Source organism: Alexandromys fortis, unplaced genomic scaffold, assembly GCF_014885135.2.
Source record: "Alexandromys fortis isolate MF-2015 unplaced genomic scaffold, M_Fortis_MF-2015_v1.1 scaffold_159, whole genome shotgun sequence".
In the NCBI taxonomy this organism is placed as follows: Eukaryota; Metazoa; Chordata; class Mammalia; order Rodentia; family Cricetidae; genus Alexandromys; species Alexandromys fortis.
In genome coordinates this window covers 3,170,731-3,188,799 of record NW_026068031.1, presented here as the reverse complement: position 1 = coordinate 3,188,799, position 18,069 = coordinate 3,170,731, and the positions used below count along the sequence as shown (strand labels likewise).

At 49.5% G+C, this 18,069-nt stretch overlaps 1 protein-coding gene across 6 annotated transcripts in view; it reads left to right on the top strand.

Moving 5' to 3' along the window:
• Positions 1-18,069, top strand: part of Ltbp2 (latent transforming growth factor beta binding protein 2) — an 87,050-nt gene that overhangs the window by 15,593 nt on the left and 53,388 nt on the right. For all 6 annotated transcript variants that reach the window (XM_050164627.1, XM_050164623.1, XM_050164624.1 and 3 more), the window contains exon 3: positions 7,918-8,164. In XM_050164627.1, the coding sequence (XP_050020584.1) occupies positions 7,918-8,164 (247 nt within the window). The remainder of the gene's footprint in view (positions 1-7,917; positions 8,165-18,069) is intronic.

Below are 18,069 nucleotides of genomic sequence, written 5' to 3'. Positions count from 1 at the left end.
CTGAAACAGGGAGGGGTAGCATCTATTTACACAGTGGGCACTGTTTCTAGAACCTTCTTCCCCAAGGCCTTCCCGTTCTGACTTTGGTCTCCTCCCAAAAAGTATGTGTTTTGGGTGGAAAGTCAGAGTATACCTTTGCTCAACTTTTGGAGCTGAGTGAAGGTAGTAGGGGCGCACCCAAAAAGGTGAGGGTGTCTGGGAATCGTGTTTTCATCCATTTCCTGCTTTCGGGGCAGTTCCGGGAGTTTTTGTTTCTTCCTATCTTTTGACAGCCTGCTGACTCTGTAGGGCTGAACTCTCCACATACCTAATGTTCAGTGAAGAAGAGTGCCAGGGGAGGGTGGGGAAGGCAATGTTCCAGAAGAGTCCAAATTATGAATGGGTGGAGAGCAGCACAGCCTCTGGCTACACAGGGGTGCTGTCCTCCAATAAGGAGAGGCTAGCTGTGCACCTTCTGGTGAGCCAACCCCAGAGGACTGACAGAGACGCCACAATGCTATGCTGAAAATTCTCCAGCAATAATCAACCAAAGATCCGTTAGAGCCTAAAACACCCACTGAGTTAATTTCTTAAATGCAAAGTGTAATCTCTCCTCAATAAGAAAAATAGGATGTTTGAGCTGGGTATAAAAGTTTACCCCTAGACAGTGGTGGCATATGCCTTTAATTCTAGCACTTGGGAGGCAGAGTCAGGCAGATCTCTGTGAGTTTGAGGCCAGCCTGGTCTACAGAGTGAGTTCCAGGACAGCTAGGGCTACACAGAGAAACCCTGTCTGGGGAGAAAAAGTCCACCAAGCTTGGAGTTTCTCTCTTCAGATGGCACCGCCTGTTGGAGCTGCCTTTCCTCCAGTGCCTTGTTTTGGTATCTTAGAAAGTCCCTGCTATGAGCAATTCTGAGATGGTCAGTTTGCTTTTGATACATTTTTTATTGTTATATATTTTTCTTTGCTTCCCTCACTTCCTCCCCCTTCTCCTTCTTCCCTTTTTCGTGATCCACATGCTCCCAATTTACTCAGGAGATCTTGTCTTTTTCTACTTCCTATGTAGATTAGATCTATATATGTCTCTCTTAGGGCCCTCTTTATTGTCTAGGTTCTCTGGGGTTGTGAATTGTGGGCTGATTTTTCTTTGCTTTATGTCTAAAAGCCACTTATGAGTGAGTACATATTATATTTGTTTTTCTGAGTCTGGGTTACCTCACTCAATATGTTTACTAGCTCCATCTATTTGTCTGAAAATTTCAAGATGTCATTATTTTTTTCCACTGTGTAGTATTCCACTGTGTAAATATGCCACATTTTCCTTATCCATTCTTTGGTCAAGGGGCATTTAGGTTGTTTCCAGGTTCTGGCTATGACAAACAATGCTGCTATGACCATAGTTGAGCACATGTCCTTGTGGTACAATTGAGACTCCTTTGGCTATATACTCAAAAGTGGTATTGCTGGGTCTTGAGGAAGGTTGTTTCCTAATTTGCTGAGAAAGCTTTTGATACATTTTGAGATCTGTGCTCATTTGTTTCCATGGGTCTCCTTCTCACACTGTCACTAGATTTCATGCAGCACTAACATCAAGAAACAAAACAAAACAAAAGAAACAAACCACCTGCACGATGGTTCTGCTAGTAACGGCACCTGCCGCACAGGCCTAATGGCCTGATTGATCCCAGAACCCAAGTAAAGGTTGAAGAGTAAACTGGCCCTGCAGAGTTGCCCTTTGACCTCCATGCTTGCACCCCTTCTGTACCACAGACATGCACACACGAATATGAATAAAAACAAGAGAGCCCGTGTACAGAGACCAGATTTCAGGGTTCCCAAGTGGAGGGAACTGAGCCATATGCAAAACACTGTTTTAGGGGCTGGAGCAATGACTTGAGGACAATAAAATTCTTGATGTGTAACACGAGGCCCAGAGTTCAGTCCTCAGCACCCACACAAATGCAGGATGGCCGTGACAGCCTGTATGTGGTCCCGTGAGTCAGGCACACGGGATATCTGAAAGAAACTGGCTAGCTAGCCTAGCCAAATGGTGAACTCTAGGTTTGAGTGGAAAACCCTTCTTCAATCTCAGGCGGACGCTTCCTAGCATCTAGCTTCACTCTAACCAGCTGAGCTGATGGCTCTGGCCAGCATAACACTTGCCCCATGGACCTGTGTGACCTTTCTGTAAAGTGTACTCGAGACTTTTTCTATCACATCCCAGACCCTGTGAGTGCTCTGAGAATACTCATCAGCGCAGAAGCATGAGCTGGCACACACCTCCCCTTATAATTTGAAATGGACCATGAGGCTTTAGAAGGGTCAAGGAAGACACCCATTGCCCACCTCTGGCCTCCATGTACACACATGTACATAGTACCGGTACACACTTGTGCACCCGCCCACATGTTAACACATGTATACACGCCAAAAGAAAGTTTAAAAGGGCATTTAACACAAGGGAAAAAAAGAGAAAAAACTTTCAGAATTTTCTTTTCCTTAGGCAATTGGAGCCACCATTATGAGCCTTTTAGGGGTGCCTTTGTAGGGAAGAAAAGAGGAGCGCATGATCCAGTCCTATAAGAACTGGCTCAGAACAAACCGGTAATGGAAACCATACAAGCCAGGCCTCTAGGAAGCCAGTGAGAGCTGGTTCAAACCTCAGACCCTCCCGACATGGAAGGAAGGTTGCCTCAGCAGATTGGGAAAGGTCACTTTCCCATGAGGGTGTTTATCTATCAACAGAGCTGGCGGGTCTGGAAGTCTTATGACTTTTATTTTTTGATGATACAATAGACAGAGAAAAATGACAGATCCAGTTTTTCTCCTGACCACTCATTCCCTGTGAGCTGTTCATTAGAACAACTGAAGTCCTTCCTGAGAATGGGATTCCTGGTTGAGAAAAGACCTTCTGGAAGTGTCAAGACCCCACTTTCGGAGGGGTGGAGAGATGTGAGGCCACCTTTGGGGGGGCTAGAGAGGTGGCTCGCTCTTAAGAGCACTGGCTGCTCTTCCAGAGGATCCAGGCTCAATTCCCAGCATCCACATGACTGCTCACCGCTGTCTGTAACTCCAGTTCCAAGGGATCTGATGCCCTTACCCAAACATACAGACAAAATACCAATGCACATAAAATAAAAAAAGAACAAAAAAAATTAAAAAAAAAACTGCCTTTGAGGCAAGCATCACTTGCTCAGAGGTGGGAGTTACATGCCCCTCCTCTCATGCACGCCAGGTTTGGGGTCTCCGCTGGGTGAGAGGTGTGAGTTCATGTGATCTCTCCAATCCTAAAAGAAAACCAGGCTCTGTATGTGCCCAGGGCACATCTGCCTTCCTCAGTGTTTGCCTGCTAAGCTGTTCTCAGGAGACAGTGTTTGTGGCCGAGGTGGTGGTGCCAGGGGCCCGGGCAAGTGGTCAGGAGGTAGCTAGTTATATCTGGGCAGACAAAATTGTGTCTAGGCTTTGGCTAAAATCTTGGGGTGGCATTCTATGTCTTGGAAAGGGTTTTACTTGCAAGTCTCTGGGATTATCTGCTCAATGGGGACCAGGGACCGGTTAGAGAGGGGCATGGGGGCACCGAGGAAGACACCATGGCCTTTGGGTCTAGTTCATGGTTAGACTCCTTCAGCGGTCTTCCTGCTCCTCCCCTTACCACCTACGGACTGGGTAGCCTGGCCCTTGAATATCCCTGCTGGCAGACTTTCCCATGTTCTCGTCTTTAGAATGGCTGGTCAGCATCTCTTATTCCAGGAAACTTTCCTGTTCTGGGACTTTTTACTCTTTTGGCTTTTTGAGGGGTACACCACTCAGCTCCCAGATAAATCCCACATGGAGGCTTATTCTTAATTATAAATGCCCAGTCTTAGCTTGCCTTGTTTTTTGCCAGCTTTTCTTAAATTATCCCATCTACCTTTTGTCTTACTTCTGTATATCTGACTTTCACTCTTACTCCGTGACTGGCTGGGTGGCTGGGTGACTGGGTGGCTAGCCAGTGACGTCCTCCTCCTCCTCTTTTTCTCTCTTTGTGCCTTTTGAGCCTTGTTTTGCCTTCTATTTATACTTTATGCCTGTCAGCCCCGTCTATCCTTGCTCCTGCCTTGCTATTGGCCGTTCAGCTCTTTCTTAGACCGTCAGATGCTTTACACAGGCACAGTAACACAGCTCCACAGAGTTGAACAAAAGTCACACACCTGAAAATAACATCCCCAAACATTTTCCTTAACTATCACTCTAACCAGCCTGAGTTAGAGCTCTGGCCCACCCAACAGTGGCCCCATGGACCTGTGTGTCCTTTCTCTATAATTGTCCTCAAGACTTTTTATATCACAGCTTAGACCCTGTGAGTGCCCTAAGAATATTCATCAAAACAGATGAATGAGCTGGCACACATCTTCCCTCATAATTAGAAATTTACCATGTGGCCTTTTTTAGAAGGGCAAATGGGCCTAAAGCCTCCATTGTGTATCAGGGCCAACCCGGGATGGGCAGCTTCCCTGGGACTGGGCTTACAATGGCCCCTTTGGTGCATAATTTAAAGCCAACACATCCTTTTTGTCTCATAATCAGCTCCAAGCCAGGGCTCAGAGGTTGTAGGAGAAAAAGATCCACGTAAGTCGTGCTGGGAGTTGGCAGGCAAGAGTAAGGATGGGCTATTTAGTCAAAGATTCGAATGCTGGCTCCATTATCTGCTAGGTGACCCTAGGCAAGTCTCTTAACCCCCTTGACTTTCATGGGCATTATGGGTAAAATAGGACCCGTAATCATACCCGCTGCAGAGGGTTGTAGAGAAGATTAAATGAGATTCTATATGCAAGGTATATTGTGAGCACCCACTGGCGAGTAACTGCCAGCGTGAAGGAGATGGCTCTGCTATTGTATGCTAGGAGCTGAAGATGACTGCACTCCTAAGGGGGACACTGAGACACAACACAAAACCCATCCATTGGATGAGCTCAGTCAGGGCCATGCCGAGGAAGCGCTTTTGCTTTTTCTTCAAAAGAAGAGGCACCCGCTGGAAGATGTATCCTCAGGGATGGGGAGGTGACTTTGAGGGAATAGTAGCTCTTAGGCAAGTGGCCAAGTTAGGAAGCCAGAAAGCAAGCTCAGCTGGAGTGGGTTGACTTAGAGTCTTGTTAAAGGTGGGAGTTAGGAGGTCATCAACGCTAGTGTGTACCTGTACGTTAAAGAAACATAAGGTTCCCAAAGGGGAGATGGCACGGGCTAGAATTTTGGAGAGTCTATGAGCCAGGGTTCTCTAGAAGAGCAGAACCAATAGAATGAATATATATTAAAAGGACTTGTTAAATTAGCTTGTATGATACTGTCTGGGTAGGCTAACAAGAGCTGCTTTCACACTGGAGAGACAGACAGCCCAGCAGCTACTCGGTCCACAAGGCCGAGTGCCTCAGTGGTCTCCATTCAGTGGTGATGGTCCACACCGGGCTCTGATTCTCTTGAAGAATGGAAGCAGCAGCTCAAGACACAACAGGGTAGATGAACCTACAAGTAAGACAACAGGAATGCAAGCAGGCAAAAGACAAAGCTTTTCCCCTTGGCCTCCTTAGAGCTAGCTGCCACTGGACAATACCACCCGCATTTCAGGTCTTCTCACTTCAGATAACTTGAGCAAGAAAATGTCTCGCAAATGTGCTCAGTAGCTTATCTCCCTCCGACCCGGGAGGAGACTTACGTAGCTGGTAGCAGTGGACCTCCTTATAATTGGCCAGACCCAGTCAAGATGACACCCAAAGCTTACCACTGCAGAGTTCCCTCTAAACTGGTCTGTTTTGTTGGAATGTGGAATTCCTTTCAGAGAGATTTCTTGTGAACCTCTCCCCTGAGGCATGTGGTCTGAGTAGTGCATGGTACATCTGATGGTTTCCAAAAATGTACTTACCATAACTGAGGCAACAAGGTCTCTGTTTCCTCCATGACCTTTAATGACCTTGCTTACTGGCTTCTCCCCACCAGCCAGTGGCCTCCATGGGTCCTTGGTGCCTTCCCCAACATGCTCCGTTCTTCCTAGCCTCCAGGACTTTGTGCTTGCCTCTGGAAGTCTGCTCAAATCTTTCCAGTCCACTCCCTACTGCTCCCTCTTCGGTGACGTGTGGGACGACCTCTCCTGGATGGCCTGGAACACTGTGTCACCCTTCTGTCTGCCCGACGCCGTCACGCTGTTCTTCTTTAGCTTCCTGCTTCTCCCTCACTGGATTGCAAACCCCACGTGAAAGATGACTTTAGTCTTCACGGTGGAGCCCTCAGCAGAGCTCAGCAACTGCTTCCTGAGTGAATGAAGGCAGGCAGAGGAGACCTTGTTTGAGAATACTCAGAATGACCTGGACCATGGAGTCACACCTGTTCTCCAGGGAGGTCGTGGGAGAGAGAGTCCTGGCTTTCCATCCCAATGTAAGCCTCTGCAGGGGATTCTGGGTAGCTGCAGATCGTTGGATTTGTCTCTGGCATTTGTAAGGAGGGAAAGGCCAGGAAAGAGAGAAGTCATGTCCACTATGAGCTCATGGTGAAGGCTTAGCACAGTGGCTCTCAACCTTCCTAACACTGCAAGCCTTTACGCTGTGGTGACACCCCAACTATAAAATTGGTTTCTTTGCTACTTCATAACTATAATTTTGCTGCTGTTGTGAGTCATAATGTAAAGATCTGACATGCAGGGTGGTCTTAGGTAACGCCTGTGAAAGGGTTGTTTGACCCGCAGGTTGAGAACCAGTTTACAGGACAACACCCAGTTTTAGCCTCCACCCTGTTTCCAGGCTGGATTAGGACTCACTGGGCTGATTCATCCCAGTGCCCAAAACAGGTTTCTACGTCACTAAGTCACAGATTGAGGGCAGGGCTCGCAGAGGATACAGACAGATTGGGAGTGGTGTCTTAGAGGCCCTTGGATTCTCCAGCCTCCTCAGCCCATCCTCGTGTTTCACCAGAAAGCAGGCTCAGTGAGTCTAGGTTACATAGCTCCTACGTGACAGCCAGGAGGCAAGCAAACAGCAATCAACTTCTCTTAGGCTAATGCCTGACCTTTCCCATAAAGACATTCATTCATTCATTCACAATATTTATTGATAATCTACTCAGTAACAAGCTCCCAAGGTCCTCTTGAAGAGCAGAAGGAGGGAGAATATATCCAAGGAAGTCAGGACCACGAGGGGTTGTTGATCCACTCACTGAGACAGTGTGCCTGAACTAATGGGAGCTCACCAAATCCAGCTGGAATCATACTGAACGAGCACGTGATCAAACCGGACTCTCTGAATGTGACTGACAATGGGGGCTGACTGAGAAGCCAATGATCAGGGCACTGGGATTTGTCTCTACTGCAAGTACTGGCTTTTTGGGATCCTAGTCTATTTGGATGCTCACCTTCCTAAGCCTGGATAGAGGGGGGAGGGCCTTGGATTTCCCACAGGGCAGGGTACCCTGCCCTCTCTTAGAACTGGAGGGGGAGGGGGAAGTGGGAGGAGAGGAGGAAGTGGAAATTTTGATTCCTATTATTTATAAAGAAATAATAATAAAAAAGAAAAAATCTACTCAGTAACAATATTTATTTTTAAGTTCTGAAGCTACCATAAGACAAGAAATAAAATGTCTGTATTAGGTGTTTCTGTAGCCCAATAGAATTGGCTATCTAAGCATAAATAGGGTACCAGGTGGTCTTTTTCCCTTCAGGGCATTCTTGCGGTGGTGTGGTGACAGCCCCCTTCACAACTCTTGTCCAAAACTCAAAGCCATACTCATCTTGGAGACCTGTGGGTAGCAGGGCTAGAAATGGTTCCAGAAGCTTCCTAAAGGCTTCCCATGTCCGCAAGGGGCCCAGCAAGGTCCTTTCCCTGGGGGCAGAAACCCCTAGAATGTAAGATTGGTGGCTGGCCCATGGCCTTACGGTACCTGGCCCTTCTGTCATCATTTTCTTCCTGTCTCCTCAGCTGTGTGCCAGCCTCCCTGTCAGAACCGGGGCTCCTGCAGCAGGCCCCAGCTCTGTGTCTGCCGCTCTGGCTTCCGTGGGACACGCTGTGAAGAGGTCATCCCTGAGGAGGAATTTGACCCCCAGAATGCCAGGCCGGTGCCAAGACGTTCAGTGGAGGGGGCACCCAGCCCTCACAGGAGCAGCGAGGCCAGAGGAAGCCTTGTGACCAGAATACAGCCGCTGGCACCACCACCACTATCAGCCAGGTAAGCTCCTTCTGGGGGTGGGGGTCGGGGTTGCTCATCAGTAAGGAAGCAACAATGCTAACAATTATGTCATGGGTTTGTGAGATTGAATTAGCGTGCTTGGACAGCACTGAGTGCACGTGTTCTTTCCAAATCCCTCCCCGCTTTATCCTTACCCCATCACCTCCTCCATCTCCTCCATCTCCTCGCCCTGCACAATGATATCTCTATGGTGATATATTTCTTCATCTAAAATAAAGAGACGCCGTTCTGCTCACTCCACCAAACTTCTCCCCTTGGAGGAGGAGGTACATGTGGGGGAATGAGTAGACTAAAAGGAGGAGGGGAGTTGATGGGCGGCATCCCTGCCCTACTTGACCTCTCCCCTCCTCCGCATCTGGCTAGACTGTTCTCTAGCTTAGGACTAGAAATCTGTACTTTGTAAACCGGTCCCTTTCTAGGATACTGTTTGCTTTGAACTTTTGGGGTTGGTTTTTCCATTCGCATCCACTTAGGGAGTTCTTTCTGAAATGCTGCAACCGACCTTGTCTTGCTGAACCAAGGGGAAAATAGATTTGCTGTCTCTGAGCCAAGAGAACCAAGGGGAGGGAAGATGGATGTTGAGGTCAGATCCTTAGCAGCCAGGTTGAGAGAGCTTTGCTGAGTGGCAGGAAGAGGAGGAAGAGCAGGCGGGAGCTATGAAGTAACTCTGAGAGCAGGAGGCGCAGGCAGGCTACTCTGAGGTAGCAAGGTGCAGAGTAGGCGTGGGGAGTCTGAGTGCCCAGACCTGTGCTTCCCAAGGGCCGTCAGAAACAGGGAGAAAGAGTAGGTGAGCTCAGGTTGAGGCTTAGGGAGCTCCAAGATCAAAACACAATAGTCAACTATGGCCATTCCCTGCAAATGTTAGGGCGCAGAACCAAGGGTCTCGGCGTTCAACACAAAGGACCTGGGATTGGTTATGAGCTAGTGGGCGGGGCCTGGCCCTTGCACTGATTGTTATAGGTTGTGAACCCACAGATGACCTGGGGTTAGCTATAAGCCGGTGGGCAGGGCCTAGCCCTTGCCCTGATTGTTATAGATATATAACATAGTAGGTGATATATATACACACATACATATATATACACACATACACATATACACGCACACACACACACATATAGTGAGCCCCAAGCAAACAGGCCTATGTCAAGGCACGTGCCAGATGCCAGCTTGAGGCCATGTTTCCCTCTCTAGTGCTTTCACACTCCTCCAGATAGGCCATTCGTTACCGTTGTTCCTGCTTATCCATGAACGCACTGTCCCTGACATCTAACACGTACAGGTGCTCAGCCCATTTGTAGAAGAATGACTGCAAGGTGAGACGTCTAGGTTGTGTGTGTTTTGTATCCTAGGGATATTGTCCTAAGGTCTGAGAAAAGTCTTTGGCCCACAGTAGGGTCATGCTTAACTTCCATGGGCTTTCAGGCCAGAGGCTACCGTGGTGTCCTTAAGGGACTGTAGCCTCCAGGTCAGTCCCATCTCTTTCTGCCCTGAGATGTCCAAGCATGAAATCCGGGCAAGTCTAAGTGCCCCACTGTCGGCTGCTGTCCACCCAGCTGTGTTTTGCTTTGTGAGGCCAAAGCCTGCATGCCTGGTCGTGCTAAACATTTCCTGTGAGCCGAGCCAGGTTTCCCAAGCAGCTGCTGGCCTCTGTCCTGAGAGCAGTTTGGACAGGCCATGCCTGTCCAGACAAAGGAGAGGCATGACACAGAGGACAGTCTAAGAGTGGGAAGGAGGGTGAGATGTCTGGGAGGGGCAACCCTGCAAGAAGTGTGATGGCCAAAGCCCTTTCAGAAGAGCACTAGGTAGAGGCTGGGGCCTGCACACCATTTCCATGTACATTTAAAGGTAGATGAGAGAGGGGGTCCTGGAAAGTCACAGCAGCAGGCAGGATGCCCATGGAGGCCAAGGTACCTTGTCGTCCCTAGCTGGGCAGAGGGCCTGCCCACCTATGAAACAACTGAGCTATGGCTTTGGGAAATGGGGCTGGTTCCAGGAGACAAGTGGACCATGGGAAACTGCTTTAGACCAGGGTCTAACCTCGAAGCTGATTTCTGGGAAATTGTCAACATACAGCTTTTGATTCCACAGTCTGGAGTAAGCAAGCATCTCTGATGTGGTCCCAGGGACGTTAGCCAAGGCGCTGGTCTGTAGACCATATTTCAGGTTAGTGTGTGGGTCTGGGGTTCAGATAAGCCTTGGCCCTTGTTCAGGGTTTGCACTCACCATCTGTGTCACATTAGGTACACACCCTAATCTCTCAGAGCCAATAGTCTCCATCTGATAGGATCACGGGGAGGGTGAAATGACACCAGCTGAGTAGGGTGCTTTGCACGGTATTTGACTCTAGTGTTTTTGTATGGTAGCCATCAGTGGGCAGGTTCTTTTTGCCACGAAGACTTGAGGACAGAAAAACGTGTGTGTGTGTGAGAGAGATATAGAGAGAGGAGAGAGAGAGAGAGAGAGAGAGAGAGAGAGAGAGAGAGAGAGCGCTTGTATAGACTTGTTCTGGAAGAAAGGAAGGGTTCAGATTCAGCTCACAGGGAGGTACGACAACAGATCCACTAGGGGTAGCTTTAGCTGACTTGGGGTATGATGATGACACATTGTCACTACCTGCATGAGAGAACACAAATCAGTGGGAAAGTTCTAAACCAGGCACAAGTACTTACTGCTCTGGAGAAGGTCTCTCTCTCTCCTTCCCTCTCTCCCTCCCTCCCCACCCCATCCCTCTTTTTTCCTCTCTTAAATCTCATCTGAGAACTTCCTTTACCTCCTCCGTCCCCTTCCTTGCTGTTAGCAGAGGCAGTTGTACAGTGTGGAGAGGCCACCTGGAGGTTTACGGGCGTCCCTTGACTCCCCACTGCTGCCCAACAATGGAGCCCAGAGTGACCGGGTGGTCGCAAACACTGTTCTCACCCAGAGAGTCGCACAGCCTGTGGCCCAGTGCAACTGATGAGTGATTTCAGTCTTGGCTTCCTCCCAGGAGAGGTGAGAGGGGGGCTGTTGTCTCCCACTTCCCACAAAGCTGCTTCAAGTAGTCTTCTCCAGCTAGGCTTGACCACTGAGTTTCTCTCTATGTTCACTGAGAGGTGGAAGGATCTTTGGGCCTTTGTAATGTTAGCATCTGCCCAACCAACAGAGACATCTGAGACTTAAAGAGTCAGGCCCTGGTCAAGACAGGGCTGGCCCTGGGGTGCATTTGTGTATATATAAACACAAATCTTATCAGGTGGGGCACACCATTGATCACTGCGCTCGGGAAGTAGAGGCAGGTGGGTCTCTGTGAAGTCTGGGGCAGCTTGGTCTACAGAGAGAGTTCCAGACCATTCAGAACTACACAGTAAAGCCCAGATGTAGCCCAGGGCGTGTAATCCAGCTTTGACCCTAGGGATAGGGGTTCAGGGAGCAGTGTCGAGGAGGGAGGAGGCCTTCTCAAATGTGGCAGGGCCAGGGAATCTCCTCCTGCTATGCTTGGCTCAAAGCAGGCATGTCTAGGTTGCTGAGGCAAGCCTCATCTCGTTCAGGAGAACAGGGACCAGGAGTCTTTCAGAATCCATCTGCTACTGTCAGGGATCAGACAGTCCCCAAATCCCCAAATCCCCTCTTCCTTTCCCCCACCTGTAAGTCTGAATGAGGCCATCTGGTCCAAAGAGACCCACCAAACTCTGATGAAATCTGAGTATTTCTCCTTTCTAAAATCCTCTCGGAGCCAAGGACTGTCAGGCCGCTGCCATGGCTTTGGTTTTAGAACAGAACTGCATTAGCATTCCATCCGTGTAACAAAATACCTGAGTGTTTGTTTTTGACTCAGTTTTGTAAGTTCTAGTCCAAGATTGAGCAGACCCATTGCTTCAGACCTCTGGTGGCCAAGCCAGAGAGAGGGTGTGGTAAAACAAGACACTCATTTCATGGCTAGGAAGCAAGAGATAACGAGGAAGATGCTGGGGTCCCAAGTCCCCCTTGATGCTATATCCCTCCTCATCGGTGGCTGAAGGACCTCCCGCTAGTCCTTCACCCCACTCACATCTCCCTAAAAATCCTACCAACTTCAAATATCACCACCCTGGGGATCAAGCCTCTCACACACAGTCTAGTTGCAAACTATTACAAGGATTCTTCAAGGCCCGGCCCCAGCTCTATACAAACACTGAGAGTTAAGCTACTGGTCTCCTACTGGCCCACAACCTGCAGGTCAGTGATGACGGCCACAGATTACCGCCGCCGCCACTGTGACGATTCCCCACATCCCTACTGTTGACCCTCCTTGAGAGGCCTGCATGAAAGTCTCCAGCTTAGAGTTAGGTAAGGAAGTGGATGTTGTTAATCATTGTCCTTGAAGTATAAATGGGGACAGGGCAGGCAGCTCCTAGGAGCAGAGTAGAGGGGGTCCCTAGAGTTCCTTGCTCTTTAATAGTGGGTCTAGATTTCCAGCTATGGTGGTGGATCGTTCATGTTGAGATTGGGGGAACTGGTGCTGTGGGTTAGGGTGATATTATTTCAGTTGAACCGTGGTGTGGTGGTTACGGTGAGATTGGCAATTTGCCTTTAGTGCAGAGTGAGGAGAAGGCTGAACCTTAGGGCTGCGGTAATGCAGAGCTTAGACTGTCAGTCTTTCGAATGGAGTATGGTTGTTGTTTTAATCTAACCTCCGCTGGAGTCTTAATGAGGAAGCTGGGGTGCTTTATGGGTTCCTCCTAACCCAAAACTGGGGACGAGAAGGCACAGGGGTTGAGAGTGTGGCTCCTAAGTCCCACAGACCACGGTTTCATATGATTTTGCTCGCAAGCTGTGGGATGTGGCGGGTCCTTTTTCACTTCTGGGAGGCTCAGGGTAGAGGGCTCCTGCTAATGCTTGACCACCCACAGCACGCTTGACCGCACCCAGCTATGGGTTGAATGATGACAGGCCTAGGAGAAAGTGCTGAGTCACCCAGTTCAGGGTGCCGTACCCCACGGTGAGGAGTGTTTCTTGTTGGATCTGAGTTCCAGCAGGAAAGCAGAGAAACTCTGGGGGCACAATTTAATAAAAGGTCTGTTTAACAGGGTGCGGGCAGGGGAGGAGAAAACGATTGCCTGTGGAACTTGGTAGCAACATCAAATCTCCTTTTAAGGGACAAGAGGCAGTTGCTAGGATCCAAAGCAGCACAGCCGCAGGACCAGGCTGCTTGTCTAGAGGCTAAGGATGGGACCTCTGTTCATTTTCCTCCTCCCTCTGATCTCTTCCTGAAATTCCCCACTGGGGTAGTATCCAGGGTGAAGAAGCCTCCTGGGGCCTAGTGTGACCTGAGAGGGATGTCAGGGCCCCCCCAGGCAGGTAGAAGGGCCTCCCAGCACCTGAGCATCCTCACAGTGTCCTGAGCACCCTCAGTGTCCTAAGCATCCTCACAGTGTCCTGTGAGTAGGCTTTTCTGTCACGGTCGCTCTGCAGTGAGGACACCGAGGACAACCTGTGTCAACCCGAAACACGCTTGTACTTGGTGGACTTAGGCCTCTAGGATTTTCATTTGGAAGGAAGAGGTTAAGGATCGAAGATTCAAGAGGAGAGAAAAGGTGGGCAAAGCCCTAGTGAACAGGGCCTAGGCGAGGAGCGACAGGGAGCTGGTGCCCCCATAGTCCCGGCGGAGGTTTCCCAGGCTGCAAGAACCTTTGGAGCTGAAGGCTTTCACAGCTATATCAGGTTTCACCCCTTGCCAGGCATGTGGAGGAAGTTTCTGATTTATGGGCCCAGTAGTTTTTCCAGTTACTCAATCTGTAAATCTGCCATCAGTTAGCTCACTGGGCACTGCCAGAAAAGCCAATGAGTGCTTCCCAGGTGAAAACTGCTTCGGCAAAGTCCAGTAGTGTTAGGATAACAGAGAGAGAGAGAGAGAGAGAGAGAGAGAGAGAGAGAGAGAGAGAGAGAGAAGAGATTTTAAAATATATACTCGTCTCTGTGTGTGGCATTCATGGGATCAGCACACACACACAGACACACACACACACACACAGACACACTCCCTTATGGGGGGGGGGGCTAAGGGAGAGAAGGAGAGACCTAAGTTGAGCCAGGCAATTTTCTAGAAATGGGTTAGAAGGAGAGAATGGGAGGTATGCAAACCCAGGACTCCCTGCCTTCCAGACCCAGAGGGATGTCTGTGTCTGCGTGTCCACCTGTCTGTCTGCAGATGACACTGACAGTTGCTAAATGCCTCCCGGTAACGAACTGTGAAAACGCCTAGTTCCCCTGTGAGCCCCAGAGCTGTGGTTTTGGGCTTCTGATTCATGGTGGAAGTGAGTAGCCGCGGCAGGCATTTGGGGGCGGCTTTTCTTCTCATTTCTCCTAAAACAATATTTGTGGAAGGTCTAAAATTCAAGGAAGCTGAGTGCTTCTTGAAGGGAAAAATCCCCGAGTCTTGCAAAACAAAGATTATAAATCAAAACCTCTAGCGCTCCCAGCCGATTGCCCACACAGCGCTTTCCTCCTGGCGCCTCCAGCTCTGACCACGGCCTCGCTTGTCCACCCATGTGTGCTGGGTTACATCAGAGCTACTTGTCGGAATCTGGATCCCAAGTCGCCAGTGAGACGGCGCCCTTCCAGGGCTCCTTCCTTGAAGAAAGATGGCTATGCCCTTTGCAGTCTGAGAGGTGATGGCAAAAGTGGGGCTAATATTTTTTCCCTCTTTGTAATCCTGTGGATAGATGCCTTGTAGAGCCTAGCAACTTCAGCAAAGACCTTTTTATTCTCATTAAACCAAGAGTGTTCATGGTTCACTCAGTGGCACCTATGGCTTTCCCCTGTTATATTTTTGTGTATGTGTGTATCTAGGGGTATGTGTATACATATGTGCTTGGGTTTGTGGAAGCCGGAGGGCAACCTTGAGTGCCGCATCTAGGAGCTATCCTCCTTGTGTTTTGAGACAGTCTCTTGCTAGTTCACAGAGCTTTGACCTTTGGCCATTGAGTTCAGCATTCCCACGAGTCTGCCCTACACCAACCCATCTTAAGAGAGAGTTGCTATGTAATTAGCTTTCACAGCCTCATCTCCCAAAGGAGAGTCCAAACTAAATAAGCCCTGGCGTGAGGGTTCAGTCTCTCTTCACCCCTCTGCCATGCGTTCCATGTGTCCCAAGTGAATTTTCAGGCCAGTTGGAGGAGATGTTTGAAAGGGGATGGGCTTTGAGCAGACACTGGCAGGGTTTTGTCCAGGCACAGCCTACTTGCCTGTCTGCCTTCTGCCCTTCCCTACATCCTCCTGTCTTTCCTCCCGCCTTCTTTCCTCCCGTCTTTCCTTCCTTCCTTCTTTTATTTTTTTCTTTCTCTCTTCTCTCTCTCTTTCTCTCTCTCTCTCTCTCTCTCTCTCTCTCTCTCTCTCTCTCTCCTCTCTTTCATTCTTTGCAAGAATAAGGAATGCTGGGATGGCTTGGCCTCATGCCTTTCTCCTAAGAGCTCCCAGCAATCTGGAAGAGCAGACAGTGGGAAAGAGAAGGGAGGGAGCATCTCTGCGGAGTGTGGTCAATAGAGACAGCTAAGGGACCAATCTTCCTATTAGTTTCTGGGGGGTGAGGGGTGGGAGTCGGTGGGGGGGCACAACACCTCTTCAAGGTTTCTCTTTGATGCTGAGTTCTATAAGATGAGGTCCAAACCAGGCCTTCTTTAGCTCAGATGCAAAGTAGAGTCACACAACATTACCTGGCAGAGTTTACCTGTCTCTGTTTCTCATCGGCTGTGCAACCTTAGACAACTGGCCTAGCTTCTCATACTGTATGTGAACTAGGCGGAAGATCTGTGTCCTAACTTTAATGATTATTAAATGAACAAATGGGAAATGCTCAGCACAGCCTGGCAGAGCCCAGAAGGAGGCCAGTTTATTTTCTAGGAGAGGACAGCCTTCTAGTTAGCTATTTGCATGATCCATCCTGTTTCCCCTTGACTGGGTAGTCCTTGTTCCCCACTGGGCATCACCACCTGCACATTCTGCATCTGTCCATTTGTGGTCAGTGTTTTCTCTGCCCTTCCCACTCCCTATTCCAGCTCACATTCCACATCTCTAGAAAACTCCAGCCTCAGGACCACACCTGCTTAGGAGGCCTGGAGTGCTTGGGTTGGATAACTTACTTGGCCATGACTTTCCTGACCCCTGTAACATCCTGCTTTTCTTCTCTTGGGTTCTTCTGACATGCTCACATGCAGGACCTAGTTCCTGGGCCACTGGGTGTGGATGTTTGTGTTGGTCACTGCACCAAATGTAACAGGATAAACAGGGCTAAAGTCTAGCCTGTATTCTGGTCATCCTACCTTGGTACTGTGCTGCAGCCTCCTGAAGGAAGTAGGGTGTAAACAGAGGTAGAGCTTTTTTTGTCCTGACCACTTAGTACCAAATAATCACTCAGAGGCTTATATTAATTGTAAATGCTTGGCCAATAGCTCAGGCTCATTACTAACTAGCTCTTACATTTTAAGTTAACCCATATTCCTTATTTATGCTCTGCCACGTGACAGTACCTTTACTAACATGGCACATTCCTCTCCTTCTCCCTCTGCGTCCACCTGAAAACTCCTGACTCCGCCCTTCTCCTTCCCATCACCCTTAGTTTGGTCACACCTATACATCCAGCCTTGCTACTAGTCAGTGTTTTATTAAACCAATTCGAGTGACAAATCTTCACTGTGGACAAGAGGATTAGTCCACGGTAGTGAGGCAACTTCAGTTGTGGCTATGGGTTTACTAGGTCTGCTGCCTCCCTGTCTCAGAGGGCAAGGTGCCCTTCCCATAATGCCCAGTGGGACTGCACACCTTCCAAGGGCATCGAAAGCACACCTTAGCCAGGTCGAACTACGAATTCTTGAAATCAAGATTCCCTATGAGCTGAGAAGTCTTCCAGATGACGCTGGCCCAGTCTTGGAAACAAGGCCTTTCCAGGGATGGGTACATGACTCCAACAGAGAGAGAGCTAGGGAAATCATGAAGAAGTTTAAAGTGCAATATAATCAATATTTGGGGCAACAACTGGGTTCCCAGTAATGTTCTGAGTCTCTGTACTATATAGAGGGTAAGACTCAGTCCCTTCTCTTCTGGAGAGTCAGTGTCCCTGGCTCAGTTCCAGGATGGTCCTACTGGGCCCAGAAGGAGGCTGGCTGAAATCTCTCGGAGGAGAATGGAATGCCCATTGCCTGGAAAGTTTGTCACCTGGGCATGCTGGGTAGAAAGTGAAGGGCTTTTCCTGGGTACTGGGACAGCCCCCTCCAGCTACCTTTTCTTGCTACCTCTGTGCTGAGGCACCCCGGGGGTAAGCCTGGTTTCCAGGCAGCAGAAGAGAGTAAAGGTGATCTACGTGCTGAGGGCCTGGTCTACAGGACAGACTGCTGGCTTTAAAAAAATGCCCTGCAGCTAGCGGAGGAGAGGGACAAGGATCTTCCGCATCTCTGGAGCCTCCTCTGAAACCGAGGCAGCACCTGCTTCGGGGTTGTCCTGGTGGTAGGGATGTGGCCTCAGTGAGGAGCTGGGTGTCCCCTTCTTCCAGCATTCCCCAGGACACACAGAACTGCTACCTCCCTTTGGCACTGATGGACCTTTCTGGAAATGTGTTCTCCGCCGACTGCCGAGGAAGCCAAGCAGGAGTGGTTCTGGCTAGGAAAGACTGCCCCGCTTGGTGCACCTCTAACCCGAGTCTTGGCAGGGGCATCCCAGACCTGTCGTCCTCTCAGACCCGGGTTTGACCATGGAAAGAACTGGGGGCCCAGAGCCTCAGAGCAGGGAGTGTGACTCACAGGCAGCCAAGTTGGGCTGAGTCGGGTTGTCCAGAGGTGGGCACACCATGCAGCCAGGAAGACACATCTGGAGGAGGCGCTCTCAGTCTTTCAGGATCGGCGATAGCAATGACAGCGCCAGTGTAGCTGCTGCCA